Here is a 27,788-nt window from a genome sequence, read left to right as displayed (position 1 = left end):
CTCAATGGGGTAACCCAGTAATGTGCAGAACCTGGGGATAGGTATAGTATATGAACAGTGGTTCTACCACCTTAAACCATATCTTTTCTGTCCCCCTGAGGATGGGACTAGTCTCAACAAACAATAAGAGACACAGTGCTCATGCCTGGCAAGTTAAACTATGAATAAGGTTACTTGAACAATCCTGCACCCGGAGTATCATTGACTCCTTTAAGGACATAACAATTGTGGTTACATATTGTATATAGGTATGGAACGGTTTTCTTACAATAACATGTCACTTAAATAGGTTTGGATCAAATCTGCCTCTATTTAGACTTTTCCCAACTGTAAAATGACTGGGATGTAGCATGTTTATATGTCCTATAACATTTAAATTTATGGAGCAGTATGTTTATCCATACATCAATACACTGACACAGGACTCATGCCTGGTTAAGTACTCTAGGATTAGGGTCTCCTCGGTCCCAATAGATCAGATTTGTCCCGTAAGGCAAAATGTTTATCACTGTAGTCATTTTTAGATTTTTTATCTTTTTTCAATAATTCCTGATAGTTCTCGAGAGATGTTCCAACACCCTATTTTCCTCCAAGGAGGATCGTCTATCCCAAGTGGATTCAGATTGCCCCTACTAGAATTAATTTTCCTCTGTGGGCATTCACTGATTCCCGCTTTTATTCTCATGGGGTCTGATTAAATCAGTATTGTCCCCACTAGTCAAATATGATGCACGCTCAATCGGTGTTCCCTTCCTTTCGGCCAGGCTTTCATTCAATGCAGTGAGCTGTAAATCCAGCTCGGCTTTCCGCATTTCTCAGAAGCCTGCGTTTGGTTTCCCTCGCAATGCGTACCGGCTCAGCATTCCATACGTGACTGTGTGCACAAGGTTTCCCGGGAACGCGATGATCTCTATTTCAATGTGAGAGACACAGCTGCCAGCATGCTCTCATCTATGACTTCGAGCTGACATGCCATAGCTAAGTTTTCTTTGCCAGATTGTGGGGAGTGGAGCTTACGGGCAACACACTCCATGTGTTTATTTTTTTCAATCCATTTATTTCTGCATGTATACAGATTTGAACCGTATAACCTTGGAAATATTGGTATAATCAGACCTCGGGCAGGACCAGGTCTGTGTGATTGTGACAAATTACAAATTGTAAGCAGAATTAGCCATACCAGGTGCGCCGGTAGTGAGGGATTTTCTACAACTCAAAACCCACGTATTTGCACGGTGGTGGTTTGGTGACACAGGTTTTACCCCAATGTTCCTTCACAAATGAATTATCTTTTGAACACAGATTTACGGGGAGCTAGTGTGCATCTGAATATTGGAGAATTTATTAGAAAAACTTTACTGAATCCATGAGACTCTTCGCACTGCAGGTAGGATCCAAATCTCTATGATCATCATCCTTCTGGACCTGTTTATGTAACACATCACTAATAGGTGCTCATGATTGATGTTAGGAGCAAGATACCTCTGGCACATTTGGAATCCTTCCAAGCCCGGATGGGCTCCTTGACTGAGTAAACCGTGCATTCCATTGCGTTTCTTGAGTCACTTCTGAAGGTGAGTTCGTTCACTTGGCTCCATGTTTCTATTTTTATCACGCACACGCTGATTTCTAAAAATAGCTGTATTTCTTCTTTTTTCTGCATAGGGCATACACAAATGTTTCTTTGTTCTGAAGAAGACCCCACAGTGATATTATTGACATGCACACGTAAATAGGGGTTGAAACTTCGACGTTCCTGATCTGGTGCCCAACAAGACCCACACAATATAGGAGGTCTTGCTAGAGTTTTTTTGTTGCTAGGAATATAACGCAGTCATAAAGAAAAATAGATTTTTCATGTGTTTTGTATACATTTTGTAGTATTATGATGTGTACAGTCACAATCTGTCACCTTTGTATATCACTATTATAAATAATCACCTGTATTCGTTGTGTATGTTGAATATGTTCTCCGGTTATTGTCTCTAAATTTAAATAACTTTTTCAATGCATATATTTTTCAAATTGATTGTCACTTAGTTTCAGTTTTGTGCTGTTTAATCATATTTTGAGAGTCCCACCCTCAGGGGGACAGAAAAGATATGTTTTAAGGTGGCAGTAGCAGGGCTAAGGCAGTATCAGGTGGTGCTGGTCTGCAGGGCAGTTGTAGGGAGGCCTCTGGAAGATTGTTGGGTGAAGCTCCAACAGGAGATTTGAGCTCTGACCATGGAGTCACTTCTGAGGACCTGACAAGCAGGTTCAGTCTTCCTTTGTCAGGCAGCAGTGCAGTCCTTCTTCAGAATCTACCACAGGCCCAGGAGTGTTCTGATAAGAGGTTCTGAAGTTGCCACATTTATACCTGGTGCCAGCCTTTGTGTGGGGGGAAATCCCTAGCCTACTCCCAAACTAGTTCTTTTCAGTTCTTCCCCTTTCCTTGGGTCTTGCAATAAACTGTCTAAGGTGAAAAAGTCAAGGACAGGCCTGGTGTCAGTTTTTTTTGCTTGTGCTGCAGGCAGAGTCCTTCGAAGTACAATCAGGGCAGGCACAGCTCCTCCTCATCCATCCTGTCAGGAAGACCCTCTCTCTCCACACCTATGCCTCTTTTGTCCCCATGTCTGAAAGAAATATAAAAAAACAGAAGGAGAGCCATACACAGTCAAGCAACCCTGGACACCAGCAGAAAGGCCTGTTTGGCTTAGGGAGAAAAATGCAAACTTTCTAAAAGTAGCATTTTCAGAAATGTACCTTATAATCTGACATTGCCATTAAATAGGTTTTGAAATTACAATTCAAATGAGTGGCCGAAGTACTTCTCCATATATTCCCAAACATAAGTTATCATTTATTTAGTGTTATAATATAACCCATTGTTAATCTATAGGAGAGATAGCCTTACATCAGTGAAAAACGAATTTAGGAATTTTTCACAGTCAGGTCATGTACAAATTAAATACGAAGTCCTACTTTTTAGCCACCCTGCCCTCAGAGTGGTTATTAGCCTATCTTAGGGGTGAATTATAAGTATTAAAAATTAAATTTTAGGCCTGGCCAAAGGTTTATTATGCTAGGTCAAAAAGGCAGTTGAAAACTGCACTCCATGTTGCAGTGGCAGGCCTGAAACATGTTTTAAAATGCTACTTTAATGGGTGCTTCAGTGAGTGCTGCAGCCCACCAGTATATTTAGTTTACAGGTCATGAGCACATGTAGTATCATTTACTAGGACTTCACAATAAATTAAATATGCCAATCACGTATAGTCCAATTGTACCATGTGTTCAAGGGAAAGCACAAACAATTTAACACTGGTTAGTGAGCAAATGTGCACCGATTCCTAAAAGCTAACATGACAGAACCAAACATCAAACATACAACTTTTTATTTTTATTTTCAAGAACAAAATCACAAAGCAGGGTTTCCTTTATTGAAAAAAAATAAAATAACCCCTCTTGCTATCGGGGCATTCTCCTATTGTGTCAGGATCATTTAAATGTTTTCACTGCCCTTTACCGGTACAATTTTTGAGGCAGTGATAGGCAGTAAAGACTGGCCATGTGTCCGCCCAATATAAATAGGAGTGAGTAAGTAGCTTTTATATATTAATTACTAAAAATCATTACAGAGCCTTGTGGTTTTATCATATACTGCCTTTATTTAAGAACCAACCTTTTGAGCAAATGAAACCAGGCTTGGTCTACTTACTAATGTGAACAAGACCCCTCATGTTTTAACATAGCTAGTTTCCTTATAGGGACTTTTAGGATCAGGAAGATGCTGCTTGGTTGATTTGATGATTCTATGGTATGCACTCTGATTATGAATTTGCACTTCTTCTTAGCGAAATTCCTATCTGCATTTTTATCTGCTCTTATGTCTTGGGGCTTTTAAATATGCTCTGTTTTTTCCTAAACCCTATATGGCACATTGAACAGTTTTTATCCCTGGTTTATGTGCTTTTAGAGGGAAATTGCCCTTGTGCCCTAGGGTATATTGTTTGAATTTATGAATGTTTTTATTTGCTCTAGTTTTAATATATATTGTTATATTTCCATTGCTCACAGCTCTTTGAGCTGAATAAATATATGTATATACATACATATATATATATATATTATCTACTGGCGGTCGCCAGTAGATAGTTATAGTTAGGACCGTGTTTCCATAGGAAATCCGCAACATTCTATTTGGAATAACTTTGGCGCCAGTTGACGAATCCTCGCAAAATTTTCAAAATAGGTGGGGCGCTCTGCTCCGCTCGTACCCTAAAAGTCTTGGGGTGATTCGTCAAGCGGGGGCCGAGAAAAAAGGGGGTTCCAAAACGCGTTTTCCCCATGCATTTTTCCATAGGGACCTTTAGTCCAAGGTACAGCCCGAATGGCTGAACAGAATTATTTGAAATTTGGCAAAGAGAAAGTCCTCAGGTCAGGGATGTGCCTTTTGAATATCTGGAGTCAATCTGTTCAGTAGTTCCTGAGAAAATTGCAGTTAAAAGTACATACATATCTATAGCCTCGCACCATACGCGTACAGTACGCGCACTGTAAGCATACCGTACGCGTGCGGTGCCGTGCGCGAACGTAATTCTGATTGGTGGTTACATGACAGTAAACATTCCAGTCGGTCGAAATCAAGAAGTGTCGGCCGCCATTTTGTGTGTCTCGCACTGAAAAACAAAGGTGAAGAACGTGGAAAGGGGGCAAGGTAGAGAGTTGCAGACCCCCTAGCCTTTGTCAGGGGGTCCAAGAAGGACCCAGAAGTGTGAAAAATACATTTTTTTTTTTTTTTTAAATCGCGGGGTACGCGTACTGTGCGCGTACGGTACGCTTACGGCGGTAAAAAAAAATAGAATTAAAAATCAAAATTAAATGTTTAGATGTTAGGTGGCTCTAAAAAGAGCTGTTGTGTTTATGAAGTGTGTTTTTGGTACCTACAAGTAAGTACCGATGCAGAGTCTAAAGTTCAGGAGGAAGACTCTGTTCCCTTCATCATTGAAATGTACACCGTCTCCTCTATAAATGTCTTGCATGTTGTAACGCAAGTTGTTGTGGTATATAAAACCCATACCATAGTCTCTGAGGAAAGCAGAAACAGACTTATTGACGTGCTTTCTTGCTTTGTCAATCTGCGGACAAAATTGGTTGGACCAGTTCCACTTTTGCCTTTGGCATATATTAGAATATACAAAGGCAGTTTGTGGAAAAAGTTACATCAATTGCACAAAGGTGTCCTTAATAAGCATTTCCAGACCTACCCCAGTTAAAGTGCCTAGGTCATTTCCACCACAGTGCACAATAATAAGGTTAGGCTGTGGGAGATGTAGAAAGGTTTTCACCAAAGGCATTAATTGGTGCCACTTTAACCCTCTCTGACCAATCCATTTAATGTCTACATTTGGCAAAGCAAGGTCTTTCACAATACCTCTTTTTTCTGCAAACTTTTCACTCCAGAAGACATAGCTATGACCTACAATCTACACTGTGAACATCTTTCAAGGAGATCTGGATGCACTCAGAAGGTGTCTTTCAGTAGAATGGCAATATGAAAAGAAAGATAGTTGTAAAATGGAGGCTCACATACTTTTTTTTAAAAAAAAAGAACTGATTGGCTGATTCAAACCATTTTACAGTTAAAACTAGGCTGTATGTTTAGATTTTTACAAGCATGTTTTGTATTGGTTCAGAAAAATGTGTACCCACAGAACATTACTTTGGATTTGCTGTTAGGTTTGAAAAGTCAAGCACTCTTGCTCTAAGGATTAGAAACATTTTGTGTTAAACTTATGACCTCTCTGCTCACACCAGTGTTCCATGACCTGTTGCTATGGTAGCAGGCAGAAGTCATGTTGGTGGAAGGGATCATTTGGAAAGGGTTGAAATTTCCAACCAATAGAAAGGTGTGATTTGGAGTTAACATGTATATGTGTGAAAAAAGAGAGGGAAACATTGCCATTAACTGGTTCTGGTGAGAGGAGAGAGGTGTACAGCTCAGAGATTGTTGCTGTGATAATCTGCTGTTTGAGCGCCACATTTCTTTCTGAACTAACTACTTTTAAAGGTGAGTTATGAATATGAGAGGGGATGTATGTGGTGCATTTTGATATAAATAATAGATATGTGATTCTTCTTTTAAAGTTGTGTTTCACATTTTGTGTTTTGGGAGATATTTAACTGTCTTGAACTTGTAAGATATTATTGAGTATGTCTTCACCATAAGTTAAGGTGTACTGGTATCCCCCAGGAATACTGTTTTCTGCCTAGAATCACACCATGAGTCTGTGTGCACACAGGAATTGTTATCAGAGATTTAATTTGTGTTGCTCTTGCTCTGTTAGCCTTGCACTCGCAGGAAAGGGGCAGCTTGTTTTCTTGAACTGTGATGGTTAGCATTCAGCAGAAATCACTTTCTCACAAATGAGAGGCAAATGCTAACACATTTGAAATCAACATGGTACATTTTCCTTCCACTTTTAAAGTTGTGTTTTACATTTTATGTTAAGGAAGATAATTAAGTGCCTTGAACTTGTAAGATATTATGGAGTATGTCTTCTCTAGAAGTTAAGGTGTACTGGTATCACCCAGGAATACTGTTTTCTGCCTAGAATCACACCATGAGTCTGTGTGCACAAAGGAATTGTTGTCAGAGATTTAATTTGTGTTGGTCTGGTTCTGTAAGAATGGCATTTGTAGGAAAGGGGCAGCTTGTTTTTTAGAACTGTGATGGTTTGTATTCAGCATAAAACAGTATCTCACAAATGGGAGGCAAATGCTAACAGATTTGAAATTAATATGGTAGATTTTACTTTTAATCATGCAATGGGTAAGGTTGTTCCTACATGTACAAAACTCCAATCAACCCTTACCACACATGTACTTTTATATACATCACTCCAATGTTTATGCTGTTGTGGAAGCGTCCATGCACATGTCTATTGTAACTTAAAATACACAGTCTGCAGAAGCAGACTCTTACCACACACTCAGCTGCTTATCCTGTACTATCATGCTTAGTATTCACAACTGTGTGGTGTTTCAGATAGTAGTGAGTAACGCTAATACATTCAACATCACCAAGGCTCATTTCCTTTGCTGGAGTGTAGTCAGTCACCCAGGTTACACATGTTCATGGTCTCAAAAAGCTGTTTGGACATGTGCTCTTTTCTGTTTTTGAAAACTATAATGAAAATGTGTTAGACTGTTAGAGTAATTATCACTTGCTCTACCACAGTAGTAAGTGTGCTTTCAAATTGCAAATCAAATTTCGTTTTCTGCCTAGAATCACACCATGAGTCTGTGCGCACACAGTAATTGTTGTCAAAGATTTAATTTGTGTTACTATGGTTCTTTTAGAATTGCATTCGTAGGAAAGGGGAAGCTTTAATTTGTGTTGGTTTTATAGTGTTTTTCACTTGTAGGAAAGGGGTAGATAGTATTATAAGATTTGAAAAGCTCAAAAAAAATATAGTAATATATTTAAATTATATAAAGGTAGTTTTTTTTTTAGTTTCTTTCATGTATTGCTGAACAACAGTGAAATAAATTAAAGATGCCTATAAAATCAAGAAAGAGAAAAGAACAGAAAAAACATTTATATTTGAAGACAACTGGAGGACCCAAATTAGTTGAAGATCCTCATGTTGGAAAAAAGAAAAAGTCTTCTGGTAAGCAGACTAAGGATTTTTTTTTAAATATCTTCAAAAAAAGAAAACATTTGAAAAATGTCCCCACTGCAAATAGTGTTTCAAGTAGAAAACAACAGGACAAAAGTGAGAAATTACTAAATGCTAATGTACAATCAGAAGCAATAAAGATTAACTTAAAAAGAAAAACAGCATTTAAAGACATTCGTAGAAAAATGTTTCAGAGAAGAGTGATGTCCAATTTGCTAAAGGATGTGAAAAAATATCAGAAGAAAGCAAAATTTTATAGGAGAAAGAAAGAAATTGAATCAATTGTAGCTAAGGCTTTAGATTTGAAAAGAAAACTATTCATTTTAATTTTGAACAGGATCCGTACATTAGATAAAATGGTCAATGTAATGAAGTCACAAAGCAAAACGAAAAGAGTAGTGAAAAGAAATAACTTTTGTAAAGTGTTTTTAGGAGAATGGATGCATAGTTCAAGTACTGAACCAGTTTTTTAATGAAGAGAGTTATCTTCAAAGTAATAGTTTGCTGCATGCAGTTGACACCAGAGGTCGTGCTTATGAAGTGAAAGATGGTTGTGTAATGGAAAAGGAATAGCTAACGATAACTCGCGCGCCCACAATCCACTGCTGATGACGTCACATATTACATCACTCATGACATGGTCAGTGTCATCACTGATGACATCACTGAACTAACTATAACGGGGGAATTTCAATGGTTTTGTACGAGTGAAATGTCCAGCTAACTATAACGTGTGTGAAACCTCTGATTTTTTCAGTGAATTTGCAAGGTTTTTTAAATGCTAATTCCTAACTATAACGTGTGTGAAACCTATGTTTTTTTTTAGTGAATATATATATACACACACACATATTCATAAAAAACAAAGGTTACATGGACGTTATAGTTAGGCTGACATTTCAGTCGCACAAAATCTGAGATATTCAGCTGTTATAGTTAGCTGAGTTAATTATAACTTGCGCCCCTGCAATGCACTGCTGATGACGTCACATATTATATCACTCATGACATGGTCAGTGACATCACTGATGAAATCACTGAAGACATCTCAAATGACAGACATCACTGATGACATCACCGATGACATCATCCACATAATCTATGATGCACCAACTTACACACCAATATAACCTATCATAAAACCCACTCCAAATTTCAGACTACCATTCTTGAAACCATTGACACACTAATACCAGTACATACATACCCACTTACTGATTTATAGGTCTACAAACACATCCACTCACTCACCCATACAGGCACTCATACAGCTCTTGTTAGAGCCACCCTATAACCCAACATTGACAGTTATATATTTTTTAAGATACATACACTTTTTAAATATTTTCCGGACTCACCAACCCATCGCAAATTTGCAAAACAAAAGCCCAAATTCAATGTACTACAACACATTTGATTTTTCAAGTTTAACTTTTAATTTATATTTTTTATATTATTTCTAACTCTATCAATTTTAATGTGATGTTTAACTTAAATCTCACTAGCTCTATGAAAAAGTTCCCAAATACAACACTACCTTCTGAATTGTATACTATTTAATTATTTATGGTGGATCCGCAAATCCACTGCAACGTTACACTGGGGGCTGTACTGAGAGTCGCAATAGGATCACGACTCCGACCACGAGTTAAAAAAATATTTATTTAATGCCCCCCACTTGCATAGGCTGATTTCAGCCCCGGGGACCTCATCCACCTTGGCCCTGCCATTTTTTAAATTGTTTTTAGTTCTTTTTATAGAAGAGGGGTGTGTGGCCCTCCTTCCCTTGGCCACTTTTGCCCCAGGGACCACAGCCCCCGGGACATGGCCTTCTTTTACGGGACGTCGGGGGGAGCCAGAAGGCTGCTGACATGCAGTCCCCTGAATGTAAAAAGCAAAGTGCTCCACAGTGAACAAGTGGAGCACTTATTTGCTATGGGATGGCGAGAGCAATGCTCCCGCCATCCTATAGCAAACTGCAATGTCCCGAGGTGGGCACCCTGGGACATTGCTGGAGCTGACCCTACAGGGTGGTGGTCCCCAGGGCATTGAAGGGCTCCACAAGGGGGCCGCTCTGCCCCTTCCAACATATTTAAAGCCCCGGGGTGGTGGTGGTCCCCGGGGCAGTGTGGGGGAGCTGGACCCCACCACACTTCTTTTTTATAACATAGCCCAGGGATGTGGAGATCCCCGGAGCTGTGGGGGTACGCGTGCCCCCTCATTTAATACCTATAGCCCCGGGGTGGTGGAGGTCCCCGGGGCTGTGTGGGGAGGGACAGGAGCCTCCCCCATGTATTTTTAAAAAATAAAAACCTCAGGAGGTAGCAGTCCCTGGGGCAGCAGGGTCCCCTGCGGGTCCCCGAATGATAATTTGGGATTACCCCCGGGACCTGGCCCACCCTGGGGCTTAAAAGAAACAAAAAACATTCTTAAATTTAAAGAAAATGCTTTTTTTAGCCCTCGGGTTTCCTGTGGGACAGCCTGAGCAGGCCTAGGGGATCAGGGTGTTTCTCATTTTTTTATGTTGTTGAACCCTTTTCCTTGTGACTCGGTTCAACAGAGTCACAAGATGACTGCCAACACTTCCTGATTTGAAGTGTTGGCAGCCAATCAGTTTGCAGGCAGGAGATCGGGTGGGTTCATGGATCCTCCACAGCCACAGGTGTACAAAAAGAGTGCAGTCTGGACCAAGAGCTAACTTTCTGCCAAATGTGGTGTAATTACATTAAGCAGTTCGGGCTGTAGCTGCGCCAATATTTTCCTATGGAAATTAAGATGGAGAAAAAGCGTTTCGGGACCCCCCTTTTTCTTGGCCCCGCTTGATGAATCACCCCGAAACTTTCAACACAGCAGCTGAAGTGAGCGGGCCATTAGTTTAGAAAATTCCTAACTATAACTAGGTAATACATATATTTATATGTATATATTTTAGGGCCACAACTCTGTCAGGATGTCAGAGGCTTGTATAGGTGGCAGAGATGGAGTAGTCTCCACTGTTCATATATATAGCGCCAGGAGACTCAGTTAGGAGTGGCAGTTGCGATTTAAAAGCATTACTTTTTATTTCATTTCATTTCATACACTGAAGGTCCGCCCGACTCTAAATGAGGTGAACTGAGTTTCAGGTTGGCGAGAATGGTACTCTGTCACGGTTGCGATGGAGTACTCTTTTCTGCCAATTTCTAAATAAGGCACTTTTTGGACCTCGGTTTCCTCTATTGCGGCAAGGTTCAAAGCTGTAGTTGAACAGGGCTCCACGAGGCTGGATAGCCTCTCTATGAGGTCTGTCATGACTGCCTCTTGCGCCCTCTCTGTAGTGACCCTCTCCTGCACCCTCTCTTTCACAACCCATTTCTGCACCCCCTGCGTTGTGGTCTAGCATGGAGGGCTCATGTTCTATTACCCTTGTGGCACTTTATGGCACACTATGATACTGTTACTGATGTTCCCCAAGACCCATAATTCCACTGCACTTGAACCCTTAGAAAAGCATCCCCCAGAACCCATGAACAAACAGATTATCTGCACCTGCTGGTATTTGGGCCTTCGGGTTTGTTTTCCATTGAATCCCTGTAACCCTCCCCCAGAATCCATTCTGTGAGCCATTTGCAAGTTTGCTCCAGCTGTTACTGGGGTCAACGTTCATCAAGTTGTACCTGCCCATTATGTGAGGTCAAAGCGAGTGTACTAACACATATTTTCTTCGAGGTTCAAGAAAATTCCAAATGGCCATGTGCCTCAGATGCCACAGGTGATCTAGCGACATCCATTGAACGTTGTAGAGGTTATTTAAACCCCACCCAACCCAGAGTCATGGCTTAGCCTCACTCCCTGTGGATCAATCTTCACCCTTCCTACTCACCTGAAAAATCCAGTTGGAACCAAGAAATGCTCCACTCTCCGTCAAGTCCAAGTGAACCAGTGGTTCCTGTGACTCCAGCTCCCTTGACCTCTTCCTCCTATCTCCCTCCTGCACAGCTACTCTGGGGTCCCTGCGACTCCCTGAGTCAAAGCCTCAATATCTTCTTTGAACTTCAGTCAAGTGGAAGAACTAGGCTACTTGATACCAGGTTAGTGCGCACTAATCCTCCTATAGTAGTAAGCAGGACCAACTATCAGTATCATCAAAGACTATAAACTTTTTCTTCATGCCCTCTCTGTGATTTACTCCAGCCCTTCCTCTGTTTTTATACTCCTGACCCTTCCTGCAAACCTTGGTGCTAACACTGTTACTGCACAAGGATTAAAAATGTTAGCCCCTTGTTTCTCTGATGAACTGTAGTAAAAAGAGAAAGTGCTTCAGAGCAGTGGTGGCTAAAACGAAACTCAAGTTGGGGTGCGGGGGCGGGGGAACAGGGGATTTGGGAAATAATAATTAAAAACGTACCTGTCCTGCTGCCAACACTTCCGGGCACCTCGGTGCTCCTCTTCTCTCCTGCTCCTAATGATGTTCTAGCAGTCCCTGGGACACCAGCACAGGCTTCACATCCAATCCTGGTCCTGCTCTCATGCTATACCTAGCATGAGAGCAGCGCCAGGATTGGTCTGAGTTGCCTAGTTTGCCACTCAGACAGTGACTGCTTTTCGTCCAACCTGGCTGTGCAGCACAGCTGGGTTGGAGAAACCTATGAGTACATGTCTGTTTGACCAGCCTAAGAAACAGCAGCCAAACCAACATGAGCACTTTACAGTGCACCTACCCCTCCTACTCTCTGTCATGGCCAGACCCTGCCCCACCCAAGATTCCCTGGCTCAGTCAGTCAGCGGAAAAAAAATAATAATATTTTATTATCATTTTGTTTTTCTCTGACTGAATCAGTCGGGCAGCATTTCTCTGCCAATACAAAGGAGATGCCCCTGCTTTAGAGTCTTTGATATATGAATGAATCTTGTACCCCAGCCTGTGTTCCGAGTATATACTTGGGAGTGCAAGTAACTCCAACCTTTGTTCTGAGTTAATACTTGGGAGTGCAAGTAACTCCATCCTGTGCTCTGAGTGTATCCTTGGCAGCACAATTAACTCCAACCTTTTATCTGAGTTTATACTTGGGAGTGCAAGTAACTCCAACCTTTGTTCTGAGTTTATCCTTGAGAGTGCAAGCAACTCCAACCTGTGCTCCGAGTTTAACCTTGGGAGTGCAATTATCTCCAAGCTGTGTTCCGGGTTTATCCATGGGTGTGACACACTCCAATCTGTGATTTTGGTTATTCTGTTCTCATGTCATGCTGCTGATGAAACCTGTAAATGTATGTCACTGAAGTTAGTGCATGGATTGTATGCAGAGACCTGTTAGTGTGCTGATGATAACTGCCTCCTCTTGTTATTTCCCGTGCACCTCATAATGGCAAAACCAGAGGTTCTTGTCAAGTGCACATCTACCTCCCACATGCAGAAGTTCTCAAAAGTGACAAATCCTGTAATGCAGTATTGCACCAGCACTGAACAGATCCAATACCACAAGTCTCATTTATTATTTTATTCCTATCCTCACTACCCCCGGAGACAGTGTGAGATCAATGGTTTCGGCTCCTTGACATGTGCTGTGCTTGGGAGGGATAGGTGGTCCAGCATTAGCTCCAGTCTCATCTCCGCCGTTGGGACTAGGTGAGTGCATGACAATATCCAGCTGAAACAGGTTTGATGCTGTGGAGAAGCTCCAAGTGGGAGCAGCCTGAATCCTTTGCCCAGCAGAAATTCTCCTTTGTCAGAACGACTTGACAGGTTTGACCCAGTCCTCCGGAAGCCTTTGAAGCCAAAAAAGTTTCAAAGTTCCAGGTTTCCAGGATGTTAGGAGGAGTACATATTGGCACAGTCAAGGGTCCCAGGACCTCAGGAACAAAATTTCAAACTCACTCCATCAGAAGCCACCAACAGGGCAGGTCCAATTAGAAACCGTTCTGCTGGTCACTTCAGGAAAAAGATCTTCTTGCAGAGATGTGGCCAAGCAAATTAGCAAATCTTCCCCTGCCGTCACTTAAAAATGATTCTGGGGAACTCCTCTCCCACAAGGAATGGTGGTTGTCTGGCTCGAAAGAACAATAAAGGGGGCAGGTCCACGAGTGAACTACATCTACCTGTGACAGTTCAGGCCCCTTTGAAGATAATTATTTCTTGGGGGCTGCCCAGATGGTCATCCTGTCAGAGGAACAGGACACCTCCCCACACCGTTGTCCCAGTTGTATGATCAAATTCACACCTCAGTAAGGAGCTATTCTATACTTGGCTGAAGGTTAGAAATCTATGCAAAAGGGCTTTTAGATTCTTTAGGCAAGTAAAAGGTGACCTTTTGTAAAATGACGTTATCAATTAATTGGATTTATAATAAATGTTTTAATTAGATGAAAATTTTACTTTTTATCTATTATTATGCTGAGATAAAAATGTTTAATTTCAATGCTAACTCACAATGCTTCCCTATGAAACAACTACCTGTGCTACAGTGAAAATAGTTTTTAGGACTTTATTTCTGTAACGACATGTTTAACATTTAAAATGTACATGTCCTTCTTTCAAATACTGTGCACCCTGCCTTACGGGCATTTAAGGCCTATTTAGGGGCACCTATTCATATTTTAAAGGAGGGTATAGGCCTGTCCAAAGGGACTTTTTTGGCAAGTCAAATTTGCAGTTTAAATCTGCACATTAGGTTTGCTGGTGGCAGGCCTGCAGTCATAGTTTGCATTGTCACTATAGTGGTGGCACAAAGTGTGCTGCCGTCCACTTGTGACATTTAACTTACAGACACTGGGTACACTTTGTCACATATACTAGGGACTTATAGGTAAGTAACATATGCCAATTAGGTGTATACCAATTCAACATGTTTTAGGGATCAGAGCACATACGCTGGGCACTGGACAGTTGTATACCAATGTGCAGAACCCAAAGACCAACAGAAACATTTGCAAAAACTGAGAGTGACCATGCAGAAAGGGCCATGTTCCTACAAATATAATATAATATAATATAATATAATATAATATAATATAATATAATATAATATAATATAATATAATATAGGATAGTATAATATAATATAATATAACATAATATAATATAATATAACATAATATAATACAATATAATATTGAGGGAAAAAAGTTGCATCTTTGTTGAGGTGGAGTGGGGTAGAGGTCATTCATGTAGTTAGTAACGGAAATGGGAGGAGTTGGACTGAGATGCATCAGGGTTCTACAAACAAAAAGAGTTGTTCAAATGCAGGCACACCAAAGTCAAGCTGCCAGGCATATTTAAGTGTACTTGTTTTTAATAAGGTAAGATCAGCTTTAATAACAGTGATGGATGTGTTTGCACAGCTTAAAAATAACATATCTGGCCATGTTAGACATGGAAATAGCCTCTGGAGTTAGTGGGAACATGACTGTGAAGCTTATGCTATCATATTGAAATTGCTAGCTTTTGGCCCGCTTTGTGATTTTCCATACATGGTCAAAACAGCTGATGAGGTTATTTGAGGTGTTCCATATTTGTATGTAGTCCTGAGAAGAGTGCCAAATCCTAGCCACATTAAAAGTAGTTTCTGTTCACTCATACCAGAATGTGGTGGTGTTTCTGACTGGTGGCTATGTGTTCTAGTGTATGACTTTGTTCCTTGCATCTGTATTATGCCTGGAGAGGCCGTCTATTGGTTAATCCTGACAAAATTCAATCACTCCCCATTTAATGGGACCCTTATTTTCGTCTACAGTGTGAGCTTTAGGTGCTCTGTGGGTAGTAGGTTATTTGTGCAGTAAACAAACATTATGTGCAGGGTCAATGATGTTCTAACAAGGACCAGTGAGCAATAGTCAAACTGTGTACTCTCCTTCAGGATGTGCATGTTGCAGCATATATATTGATATCTGTGCTTCCCTCCCTCCATCAGAGGTCCTAAAGATGTGTGGGCATAGGGAATACACACTACATCCTGCCACACATCATCTAACATTCACGAGCTACCATTCCCTCTTTTAAAATTGTGCTGGGCAATTCCCACCAACCCAAAACCATTTTGTAGTTTTTTCCAGTTGATACCAAGATCCTCACTACTGTTCCAGAAGCCTAAGAAGAAAGAGAATGGAGATACATTTGCCAGGGATGGGAGGAGCACTTATATTTACAAGAAAGATTGAACGGTGATTGGCCCTGGTTTCCTCTCAGTGTGCCCAAAGCAGAATAAAGATTTCCCAAATCAAACGAGCAGTTGTACCTTTTTCTGACAGAAAAGACGACTTTCCTACATCAGAAAGGATAGGTTCTTACGTACGACTGGGTGCAAGCCTTGATTTTGAAGAAGGACCTGGCAGGGAAGGAAACATCATTGCAGTTTTGTGGAGTGGAGCAGGACCCTAACAAGGAAGACCCAGGACAAGAAGATTAAGCTGAGCCCTAAATGGACCTTATCTCAAAAAATTGAAGCATGGAGTGGCAACAAAATCCTTGTTTCCTAGTAGGCGTTACATGACACAAGACAATTTTTCAAGAGCTTGGAGATCTGCATTGAGCATTCCAGGACTGATGATGTAGACGCTTGCAGGATCATTCACTGCCTAAATTGTTTTTGACTCTGTGGAAGTCAATATCTGCCTGCTTCAATCTTGAGAGAGACACATTGGTTACTTCTCTTCATCATAGGCCTTACTGTATGCCATTGGCTCAGCCCCATAACCCTACCTCTTAGGGGAAGGGGCGATATATAATTTGTCATGTATTAGTTTGAATTTCTGGGATGTTTTTTCAATCTGTAATACCTGGGATTGCTGATATGGTTTGTGAGTTCAAATCTGTCTCAGGCCAAAAGCAACTTTTAACTGCTATACCTATAGTGAAGGAAGTTTGTTTAACATTGGTTAAGGTTATTTGTTTTTCCAAATTCTAATATTGATGGTTTGAAAGGTTGGTAAAGTTGGGCAGTAAAGACGTAGTTCAGTGATTGAGTAGGCTTGCCAGAGGACCGCAGATCCAAGTTTAGAAGAATGATAGGTCATTTAAACATTACGTTTGCCTGGATTTGTGGCTGAGTGGAATGTCCCAGTAAATGAGGAGGAGTGACAAGGCTAAGTACAGTGATTCTGAGGCAGGGAAAAAGAGCCTTACACCAATATAAGATTATCCAAACAGCCTTCCTACTTGTATCTAGCTCCTTTTTGTACACATTTTGTCTCATTAAGACTGTGTCAGAATTTTAGGTAGCAATAGCTTACCCCGTAAGCAAGAATGATTCAAGGGTGCATTATTTGCCAAGTATGATATTATCCACCTGTTTCTGAGTTCAGTAAATTCAAATGAAGCATATAATGCAGTATTGGAATGTGCACATCCAATTATGTATTTTTTGTCTCTTTCCAAAGTTTTAGTAGGGCAGAATTCGTCAGGTTTTGTCATGTCGAATGTGTCTGGGAAAACTGATTATGTGCAATAATTGCCACTAAACTAGCTCCTTCTTGTGCCTGAACCGGGATTCTTCTGGGCCTCGATATTAGTCTCTTGATGCAACACAAGATAGCAAAAAAGATTGCTGCTCAGCATTGCATGAACTGAAGAGAGGAGAACTGTGCCATATCTACAAAGAAGTGTCACATTTCTGCTGTCTCACTTTCAGCAGCTATACACCAATGCAAGCACTCTTGTACCATAGTACCAGGGTGTCTGCATTGTGATCAGCATAGTTGCTGTGCAGGAAGGAGTACCTTCCTGTGCAAAAACTATGCTTGAAGGACATTTTCTATTTGAATGTGTGCTGCAGAATGCAGCATGCATGCAAAGAGGTAAATATATTTCTCCTCATTACACTAGCTGCAGGGCTGCATAGAATTTTGGCACAAATCCATGTCTACATTTCGTTGTGGAAATATATTGCATAATATGCATGGATGGATGCAAAACTCATGGAATGCCCCTTTGACACAAAGTAACACAAGGCAACCCATTGTGCTGAGTTGCAATACTTTTGGTTACAAACCAACACAAATCTCCATTTGCGTTAGTTTGTAAATGCCAACCGGGATTTTGCATTGAGCCTGTATCAAAAAAGGAATTCTTTTTATAAATCTAGGCCCACGTGTGTAAAAATGTGAACCATTAAAACTCTTACACCATGCAAGAATTTACCAGTCTATCTAAAATTTTCCATAGTCTTTTTCCACCGAACCGTGCCTTCCTTGTCCCTTATATTTCGCTTTCCCTTTTGAGTACTCTGGGTGCCACAACCCATTGTCTATACTCTACACAATTGCTAGTTTCTCCCAGTGTTTATCTCTCATGTATGTATAGGCTGAATGCAAATGATCATTGAGTTCATATAAACATATTACAACCACCAGGATGTGCTAGAAGTTTAATAGATTGTACAGCACTGTTGACTTTGGCATGTGCCCTTCCTGTACAATTGAAAAATGATACAGAAAACAGTAAGGGGAATATGGACTATTGATAAATTTTACTTTGGCATAACACTTTTCTACAATTATCAAACAAGCATTGACTTAAAGATCTTATCTTACTTGCCAGCTTTGAAAATGTGAGATGTTGGCACAGGTTCCATGGTGGAAGGGGCCTCTTCCATGCATGCAGGACTGGAGATCCTGTAAAGCCAGGGCAATGGCATAAACTGCCCTGTAGACATTGTATGTGATTCTTGGACTGGTGACATCATTGTAGAAGCCAAAGAGATTGTCCAGCCTCTCCGCCCCTGTGCATAGATTTGTGGTAGTGTTCCCTGTGCCTTGCTTTGCTTCATAATCTTGCCACTCACAGCCAAAAGCTGCTTCCCAGAATTCCTTGATGAAAATATCACTGGGGAAATTTAAATGACGGACACTGTTGAGATGTTCTTTGAAGCCTGCCATTTCTCCACTCTGGATTGCAAAACCAATTGTGCCAGAGAGGACTTCAATATACTTTTTCACAGACAAAAGTACTGATGTTGACCAGGCTTCACTGGCAATGAATACCTTCCCAGTTATGTTCTGTCTCACCAGTTCATTCAGCAAAGGTACCAGGTGTGAATCAAGAGAGATGATGACTATTGCATTCGCTGTTGAGTTTCTGATCACTTGGGCAATATGGGGTGCATTCCTGTCTGGTCGAGTGAGGATAACAATTTCAGAGAAGGCCACACAAGCACCAGCCTTCTTAAGCTCTGCTTTTAATATCTGAGCTCCATTTTGGGCATAATCATTCTCTGTTGCTAGAAGGCCCACCCAGTTCCAATCAAAGTGCCTCAACAGTTGGGCCAGCCCACGGAACTGAGAGTCATCACTAGGGATTGTCCGGAAGAAGGAGGGGAACTGGCTGCGGTCACTAAGGAGTGGAATTGTTGAAAAATAACTGATCTGTAGTAAATATAAATGTCATAATTATTTAAGGACTATGCATAGAAACCACAATAATTTTCATTGTATACACACTTAATATACATGTATTGCTCTTGATCGTAAGGTTTAGTCAGGTCATTATGCATTGCTCACATCAAGCTCAGAAAAAAAACTTCTCCAGATTATAACAACAAGAGGTTTGTTGTTAAAAACCAAACCCTGCTAGAAGGGAATGCTCACAAATGTACGTTTATGGATGTTCCCAATTTTTCTACGAAACTCATGCATTAGCCGCCTGACTTAGCAACTATCAGCAAGATTTATCATTATGCATTTCCCCACATTTGTGGCAGAGAAATCTGCACTATTAAATGCATTTGGGCCACCACTCAGCAATCTCTTTGTAATTTCTGACATGGGTATTAAAGGTAAGTGTGGCAGTAAAGGTACATTTTAGACCAAAGTTACCATTGTTTTTTTTTTTTTTTTTTTTTTTTTAAAAACCTTTATTCGTGCATATGAAAAGGACAAATACGGGCCTACAACCATCAGGCCGGCCACAAAACGGTTAAGCACTGAAACACACATTACAACCCCTGTGCGTCAATGGTCAAGATTAGCAACGATTCAGGAGTTATACACTGGAGAGATCCTTGACACCAGGGGAAGGAGAAGTAAAGGTTAATTTTAAGGTTTTCAAAATAATTTTATCGAGGAAAAGATCAGTAGAGGATAGAACCAAGGAGATTCGAGTCCGCAAGATGGCTCCATCATACGGGAGAGCAGCAGCATCATTAAAACGGCCATAGAAAATCTCAGACAGTGAGGCGATGCAGTTATATAACAGGATAGTCACATGAGTAAATACGCACCCCTCCAAAGCCGCCCCCACTCAATCCACCCCACACCCGGACCCCGAATCGGAAACAAGTATAGCGCAGAGACATAGAAGAAAGAGGCCCATAGAACTAAAAAGAAAAGGTAAATTACCCCCCCACCCTACACCAATGCGGAGGCTACGGCCTGCCCCCCCCCCCTGGCATAGTGCCTGTCGCCCAATGAACCCGAAATATAGACAAGAGAGAAAGTAGGAATAGAGTAAGAAAATAAGAAAAACAAAGAAGAAAGCGGGGAGGAGCCCACGTAACCTCGGAGCGCCCGAAACCACCGGCCGACTACGTCTCCACACACTGAGAACCCACTACACCCAAAGGCGGTCGTGTGAAGATAACGTGTCACAACAATATAAATGAAGGCAGACAAATCGCGACGAGTGCGCACAACATATGCAGACAGTTCCAGTCCCAGTCCAGCCCATCCGTGACACCATGGTGATAGAAATCAATCTAGCCCTGGCCCGATCGCGGGCGTAAGATTAGACTAGCCCCCACATGAAGGCCCCGCAGCCCGTGCAGACAAAGACAATATGGCCGCTTGGGAGAAGATGGAGAAGTAGAGTCACAAAATGGCCGCCGATCATCTATTGAGGTCCCCTTGTGCACCATATAAAATCCAGACCTGGCCTGTAAAGTACAGAAGTTCCACATAAAAGAAGCCGTAGGCCACCGTGAACGGTTCCTCGAGGACGTCAGGTGTCGCTCAGCTGGATACTCTTGCGGACGCGGTGAGGCAGGCAACAACAAAGCAGGCAGCAATGAACGGGGAAACAAAGTGTCCACAATTGAGCAGGAGATCGATTGATCCTGGGTGCCGGGAAAGCCAGATGCAGACACCAGTGTAGCACGGTTATACACAGTCGTTGCGTCCCCGCAAGAGGACAGAAGCACTGGCAGACCCACGTCTTGTTGAGAACAAACGGGGCGCTCACGACCCGCAGCCGACAGTATGGAGTCGAACCGCTCACTCAGCGTTTGCAAGCCAACACACAATTGCAGACGAAGGTCCCGCAGGGCAGCCAGAACGGAGCCGCATGTCAGCGGAAGCTGCGCCCCCACATCGGCAGCAATCCGGGACGGCACTGTGGAGCTGGAGTCTGGTAGAGGGAGGGCGAAGCGGGCAGCGGGCGAGACCGGAGCATCTCCCCCCAGCAGCGAGCAGGCAATCAACGCCATGTTTTACCGCTGAACGGTACAGTGGCCAGGGGGGGGGTCGTAACAAGGAGGCAATTCCACGCAGGTCTGCGCCGCAACAGGTGAAAGCCAACAGTCGCTTCCCCTCCCTCGGACTCTCTTTGCAGCCGACTAGGCAATAGAAGAAGGGGGTCCGCAGCCTTCCACAGCGCGGGCCACAGAGCGAAGCAGGAGACCCGCCACACCGGGGCTTACCCTAGAGCTCCAGCCCGTCAGGTGAAAGGTGAAGGAGGTGTCCGGGCGTCTCTCCCCCGGCTCATCTGGCGACAATCCGTGGTGTGAGGCGGGATCGGGGCCGCGGGGCTCAGATTTGCGCCGGGGGTCCAGTGACTGCGGAGCTGCCAGGGGGCCGGTCAAGGCCACAATAGAGCAGGGGTCCAGCGCGGAGAACAAAGGCACCAAGAACTCCGGCATCCGGGCGGGCTCAGACTCCGGGAAAGCGGCGGCGCGGTCAGCGCGTCGTCGCGCACGTTGCACCTCGAAAATCATCGAGGATAGGAATCAGGATGATAGTCCGAGGCCAAGGGCCGGCGGAGCCGGGCACTCAAGCGTCTGCTCCGGTCGCCATCTTGGCTCCTCCCAAAGTTACCATTGTTAATAGACCCCAAACATTTTTAACACTCTCAGGGACCTGGCTTAGGAAGAAGGTGTTGCAGATCGAATTTCTTTTGCCTAGATAAGGGTTCTCCAATGTCGGTCCTGGATGGTGCCAGATTTTTATGGTAGCTACATTTATCTAAATGTGGATATGCTAAAAATCTGGCATGGATCTGGCCCTCCAGGACCAAGTTTGGAGAACCCAGGCCTAGATGAATACCTGCATATTGATAGATGTGCCATCTTTCTCAGTCATGTGCATGTATTTAGAGGTTCTAGTAGAGCCAGGTGCTAGCTCTCACATAGCAGCTTGGGTAAAATCCTCTGAAGAGTATAGGCAGGGTGATAACTATTTTCTGATTATATGCACATATATATATATATTCTGCTCCAAAGGTTGTCCACCAGGTGAGTAGCACTTGATCAGCAACCTTATTTATGCTAGGCAGGGATGAGGATCCGCTTGTAGAAGCCGCTCCGTAATGGAATTGCCTGATGGGTTTCAAAGCTCCATATGCTTCTCTTCAGAGGCTTAAACGGAGACGGTGTGTTCAAACGCTGAACCCACTTCGCCAATGGTAACTATCATGTCGGCAATGTGGGCCAGCAGCGACAAACAGGATTGAGGACGAGTCCACATGCAGGGTCCATACAGGACAAGATTTGGGTGCTATCCGGACCACATTTCCCACAATACACAGTATCATTCAAGCTTCCCATTGGTGGGTGTGCAATATGAAAATGGCAAAGTGGGTTCAGCGTTTGCACACACCATCTTCGTTCAAGCCTATGAAAAGAAGCATATGAAGCTTCGAAACGTGTCAGGCAATTCCATTACGGAGCGGCTTCTACAAGCGGATCCTCGTCCCTGCCTATCATAAAATAAAGCTGCTGATCGAGTTCTACTTACCAGGAGGATAACCTTTGGAGCGCAATGTAATACGCGGCTGTCCTGCCACGGAGTGTGCACCACCCCGTAATGTTATAGGGGCCACCCGATATGGTAACTATCATGTCGGCAATGTGAGCCAGCAGCGGCAAACAGGATTGAAAACGAGTCCACTTGCCGGTCCATACAGGACAAGATTTGTGTGCTATCCAGACCACATTTCCCACAATACACAGTCTCATTTGAGCTTCCCATTGGTGGGTGTGCAATATGAAAATGGTGAAGTGGGTTCAGCGTTTGCACACACCATCTCCATTCAAGCCTCTGAAGAGAAGCACATGGAGCTTCGAAATGCGTCAGGCAATTCCATTACAGAGCAGCTTCTACAAGCGGATCCTCGTCCCTGCCTATCATAAATAAAGCTGCTGATATATATATATATGAAAAACGAAAACACTGAGGTGGTTAGAAATTCATTTTTCTCAACTATGCTTAACTAGTCCTCCAAAGGGCCCATGTCCATCTGAAAAATATAGCTGCTGTCTCCAAATAGTCATGGTGTGTTTATTTTTCTCATAGCAACTCCGCATGCAGCAAAATATGCACTTTCTGTTTTGTAATGTAATTTTGTTTGCTACTTTCAATGCCCTTCCTGCTTGTATGTACCCTGTAAACAATACATCTATGACACTTTCCATTGTTTGTTGTTACACATTTACTTTTCCACCTCCAATTACATTAGGTCAGAAAGTGTTTAATATAGCCATTTTAGGGGATAGTGCTAAATTGGTGGGTTGATAAGACATTTATTATAATACTGAATTGTGATTTGTCAATGAAAATATATATTTGTTCGTCTTATGCTGACTGTGCAGTTCTTCATTGCTTTCTTTGGACAAATTAATTATATAAGACCCTCAAATTTGGGGTGGAGCCTGACTGTTTTTTACCCATGAGTTCCCTCTTTCCAACCATGCACGGTGTGGCAGGCACCATGGGGTGCTCGCCACAAGGTGCATGGTTTACCGCAAGCACCCCGTTTTGCAAGGGGAGCCAGTGTTGTCTGTCGGAACACAGGGTCCCATTGAAGTCAAAGGAAGTCCGACCAAACGGTGTTCGGAAACATTGTAATCGGACAGTCACACTCCCCTGCGATTACGACACCGAGTCGGTTGGAATGCTTTCTGACTGACATCTTAATGAGGCCCTTAGTCGTGTTTTTCTAATTTTGTTCATTTTTGCAGGCAATTGTATTACTGAGAGCCTTCATCCAATTGATTTTCTATATCCTATGATTGATTTGTTGAACTGAACTATATTTTATCATTGTGTATTGTACTTTAACACTTCAATACACCTTCATATTTTTCTCTAAATTACTGACTTGAACTCCCTTTTGAGGCATTTTTTTATTTTCTCATTGTATTTTTGCAATGCTTGTTTTAATCTTGTCCCTAGGGACACAATGCCTCATCTATTCTTGAGCTTAACACCGTCCCCAACTCTGAAACTGGGTGCCACTATCATGCAGATTATTTAAGTGAAACACACTCATAACAGCTTTAAATTTATTTTACCATGTTTATATCTTGCATTTGTAGCATTTAGTTTGCATTTCAAATGTAAAATGACCAGATTTCATTGACTGTCCTCATTAAATTCCACTTGTTGGCATGAAAATACCAATCAGGACAGTGTTTTGAGTCTCGATTAGGGGTGGTAGGAATGTTTCGTTCTGCTCGCAGGATTAGCGGAATTTCTGTCACTCTAAGTTACTATTTAAAGCAGAGTTCCGACCAAATTCTGGTCACATGGTGGACTTTTTCTCCCGCAAGGATTAAGAAAATATTTGCTGGAGAGCATGAGGGAGATTTGGTGTCACTTAGTGTGATTTTCTGATGAGGGGCCGTGGTCAGAGGGCTACCTGTTAAATAGATTTGATGCCGCTGAAGTAGATTTTTACTCGAATGGTAGCAAAATCAACTCTTGCTCAAGACATGGTACCATTAGTGCTGATTTTTTAGTGCTGCTCGCACCACTGCCACTAAATTGTAGCATGAGCAGTGCAGGCTGCATATTTTCTGCCCATTGGTGGAATTCCATTGAAATTCGCTGAGTTTTTGTAACTCCCCAAAAAGTGGCACTCAGAGAAATTCCGTGGAGTGAAACTCTGCGAGCTCCACACACCCTTAGCCTCGATCTGAACTGCATATTTTTTTCTTGCATGACAGTCAGCTAGACCATCACATTTTTGATGGCTTTACAGTTGTAATGACATTCAAATATTGGTTGAGAGATGGGGGCTTACAGCAGACAAGCTTTCTGTTCACTGTGGTGTGCACAGAAGACTCTTTGAGAGGAGACAAAGGGAAGAGTTTTCAATCAATCAATCAATCAATAATAGTATGTGTCTCAAGGCACTGGGGGGGAATGCTGCTACTGCTCAAAAAGCCAGGTTTTGAGGAGTCTTCTGAAGGTCAGCAGGTCTTGGGTCTGCGGTAGGTGGATGGGGAGGGTGTTCCAGGACTTGGCGACGAGGTGGGAGAACGATCTACCGCCGGAGGTCGCTCTTTGGATGTGGGGGACTGTGGCGAGGGCGTGGTCGGCAGAGCAAAGCTAGCAGGTGGGGGTGTAGAAGCTGAGTTGTCTGTTGAGGTATGTTGGTCTGGTGTTGTGGAGTGCCTTATGTGCGTGGGTGAGGAGCTTGAAGGTCATCCTCTTGCTGACGGGGAGCCAGTGCAGGTCTCTCAGGTGAGGTGTAATGTGGCTGCGGCAAGGGGTGTCGAGGATCAGGCGTGCAGAGGCATTCTAAATGCACTGAAGTTGTTTCAGGAGTTTGGCCAGGGCTCCTGTGTAGAGGGCATTTCTGTAGTCCAACCTGCTGCTGACGAGAGCCTGGGTGACCGTTCTTCTCGTTTCTGTGGGGATCCACTTGTAGATCTTGCGGAGCATGCAAAGGGTGTTGAAGCAGGAGGAGGAGACGGCGTTGACCTGCTTTGTCATGGAGAGGGTGGAGTCGAGGATGACCCCTAGGTTGCGTGCGTGGTCGGTGAGTGTTGGAGCTGTTCCTAGTGTAGTCGGCCACCAGGAGTCGTCCCAGGCAGAGGGGGTGGATCCGAGGATGAGGACCTCCGTCTTGTCTGAGTTCAGCTTCAGTCGGCTGTTCTTCATCTAATCGGCGACGGCTTTCATTCCTTCATGGAGGTTGGTTTTGGCAGTGTGGGGGTCCTTGGTGAGGGAGAGGATCAGCTGGGTGTCATCGGCATAGGAGATGATGTTGAGGTCGTGCAGTCGGGCGACGTGGGCGAACAGTGCCATGTAGATGTTAAACAGCGTTCAGCATTACTTATAAATGTATTCTTTTTCTACACTATGTAAACAAGTTTGGCTCAGAAGAATGGAACAATAGCCGCATGTATATTGCGACTGTTGTGAGTTTTTTATTAAATTAGTAGCATCCATTGAGTGTGTCTTTCACTCAGCTTAAGATACGTTTAGCGGAATTTAGCAGACAGATTCAATGTAGAAAAAAGAACTGATTAAATGAATGGCCATGGGGCTAGTCATTGATAAAACCCAGTAGACAGACATCAACATTTGTAGTAAATGTCCAGTCTGTCGGAATTCATGGTGAATTCTGTGAGTGTTTAGGAGACAATTGCAGATTTCACGAGTACTTACATGCATAGATCTTTAGGTATGAGCAAATGTAACTTGTGTGCATTTACGCAAGCCTAAGTGCATTGCATATTACAACTTTTTGCTTCTCTATGTGTAACATACTTTTTATCAGGGAATAACCTTTTGCACTATACCCCAACCAGTTTAGGGGGGGGGGGGTACCTCAACATTTCTGCCCTGGAAAACCATTGCTCTTTACCAATTTCAGAGTGCTAATGTGCCTATCGACAATGTGTGAGTGCCCATAAACTTGCACAATTACCTAATTACTGAGGGGTTCGCACTTTGGAATGCTAACATCTTACACTTTTGAGCAGATTTTAATGAAATTATATGCACTAAGTAATTGGACATGTGATAAAATGCCCTCACAATTATACATTCATGTTTTTGCTTTAGAAGTGAGTGTTTACTTTTCTAAATGAAGGTATTTCCACACATATGTTCAACTTAAGAGCTCAAATCTGGAGTTAAGTCAACATGAATATGCACATTTTGACGAGGTGCATACCTGAGGGTATCGGTAGAGGCCCAGGACATGAGCCACAAGGATTGAACAGGAGGAGCCAGCATCCCCAACAATTCCAGCAAGGTGACCGTCCCTCTGGCACTGATAGTTCGGAATATGCCTTTGCTTTCCAGTTAACATCCATAGGGTACCCTGGAGGGCCTCTGTTGGCTCTACACAAGAATCATAGATCTGGAGGCCTAGGGTGACATTGGGTAAGAAGTCATGGCTTCCATTAATCTCCTCAATGGCGAACATCATGGCCTGAAACCATTGGTAATTCTGAAAGACAAACCTAGAACAAGCAATTCAAATAAAGGTCAGTAACAGACAATGGCCTGCGTTTGTTTGTAGCCACTGAAAAATGTAAAGTGCCAGTATAGGCTATATATTTTTAATGATCTTTTCCTCAGTAAATTTACATCTTCGTGCATCTTTTTCATGTATAGTCTGTGTTTTCTGATTGGATTATAAATAACCCACCTTGTAAATGTATACTTCAACCACACTAAAACAATGGATACCAGCATTTAAAGGAGCAGGCCAGGAACATGGTTGATTACAGTTGCAAAGAGTGTCAGATGTACACTTAAGGGGGACATTAAATAATGTTTTGCATCGAGTTGTGTCACTTATATGGGGCAGTCCCATTGTAAAATCCTTTTCAGCACCTGCTAAGCCAATGAAAGCCAGGGTGCGAGCTTTGCATGGTTTAGTGAATACAAAGCAATGCAAGGTAGTGCAATGAGCTGCCTTGCATTACTTTTGCATTGATGAGGCATCACATGGGAGGAGCATGGGGATTTCCATGCATCACCCCCATGGATTTAGGCGAATTCCCAGATTTACAAAGAGGTGTTAACCTGGGAATGCCACAAAAAGCTTTGCCTCCCTGAACCAGTCATATCGAGGAGAAATATCTCTATTTCTCCTTGTTACTTCTTCTTTCCATGTGTGCTGAATTCTGTAGTCCACTTTGAAAGAGGAAAATGTCTTTACAGATTGTTTTTGTGCAGGAATCACTAAAGCAAACTTGTCAATAA

General features: G+C 42.6%; 1 protein-coding gene across 1 annotated transcript in view; it reads right to left on the bottom strand.

Moving 5' to 3' along the window:
- Positions 1 to 27,006, bottom strand: part of LOC146782728 (extracellular calcium-sensing receptor-like) — a 29,830-nt gene extending 2,824 nt beyond the window's left edge. The window contains exons 1-2 of the mRNA XM_085637211.1: positions 26,749 to 27,006; positions 18,168 to 18,998 (exon numbers count right to left, since the gene is read on the bottom strand). Of these exons, the coding sequence (XP_085493337.1) occupies positions 18,168 to 18,998; positions 26,749 to 27,006 (1,089 nt within the window). The remainder of the gene's footprint in view (positions 1 to 18,167; positions 18,999 to 26,748) is intronic.
- Positions 27,007 to 27,788: the final 782 nt, after the last annotated feature.

Source organism: Triturus cristatus, chromosome 12 (genome assembly GCF_964204655.1).
Source record: "Triturus cristatus chromosome 12, aTriCri1.1, whole genome shotgun sequence".
Taxonomy (NCBI): Eukaryota; Metazoa; Chordata; class Amphibia; order Caudata; family Salamandridae; genus Triturus; species Triturus cristatus.
Note: the sequence above shows the minus strand (reverse complement) of the source record. Positions and strands in the feature narration are given on the sequence as shown.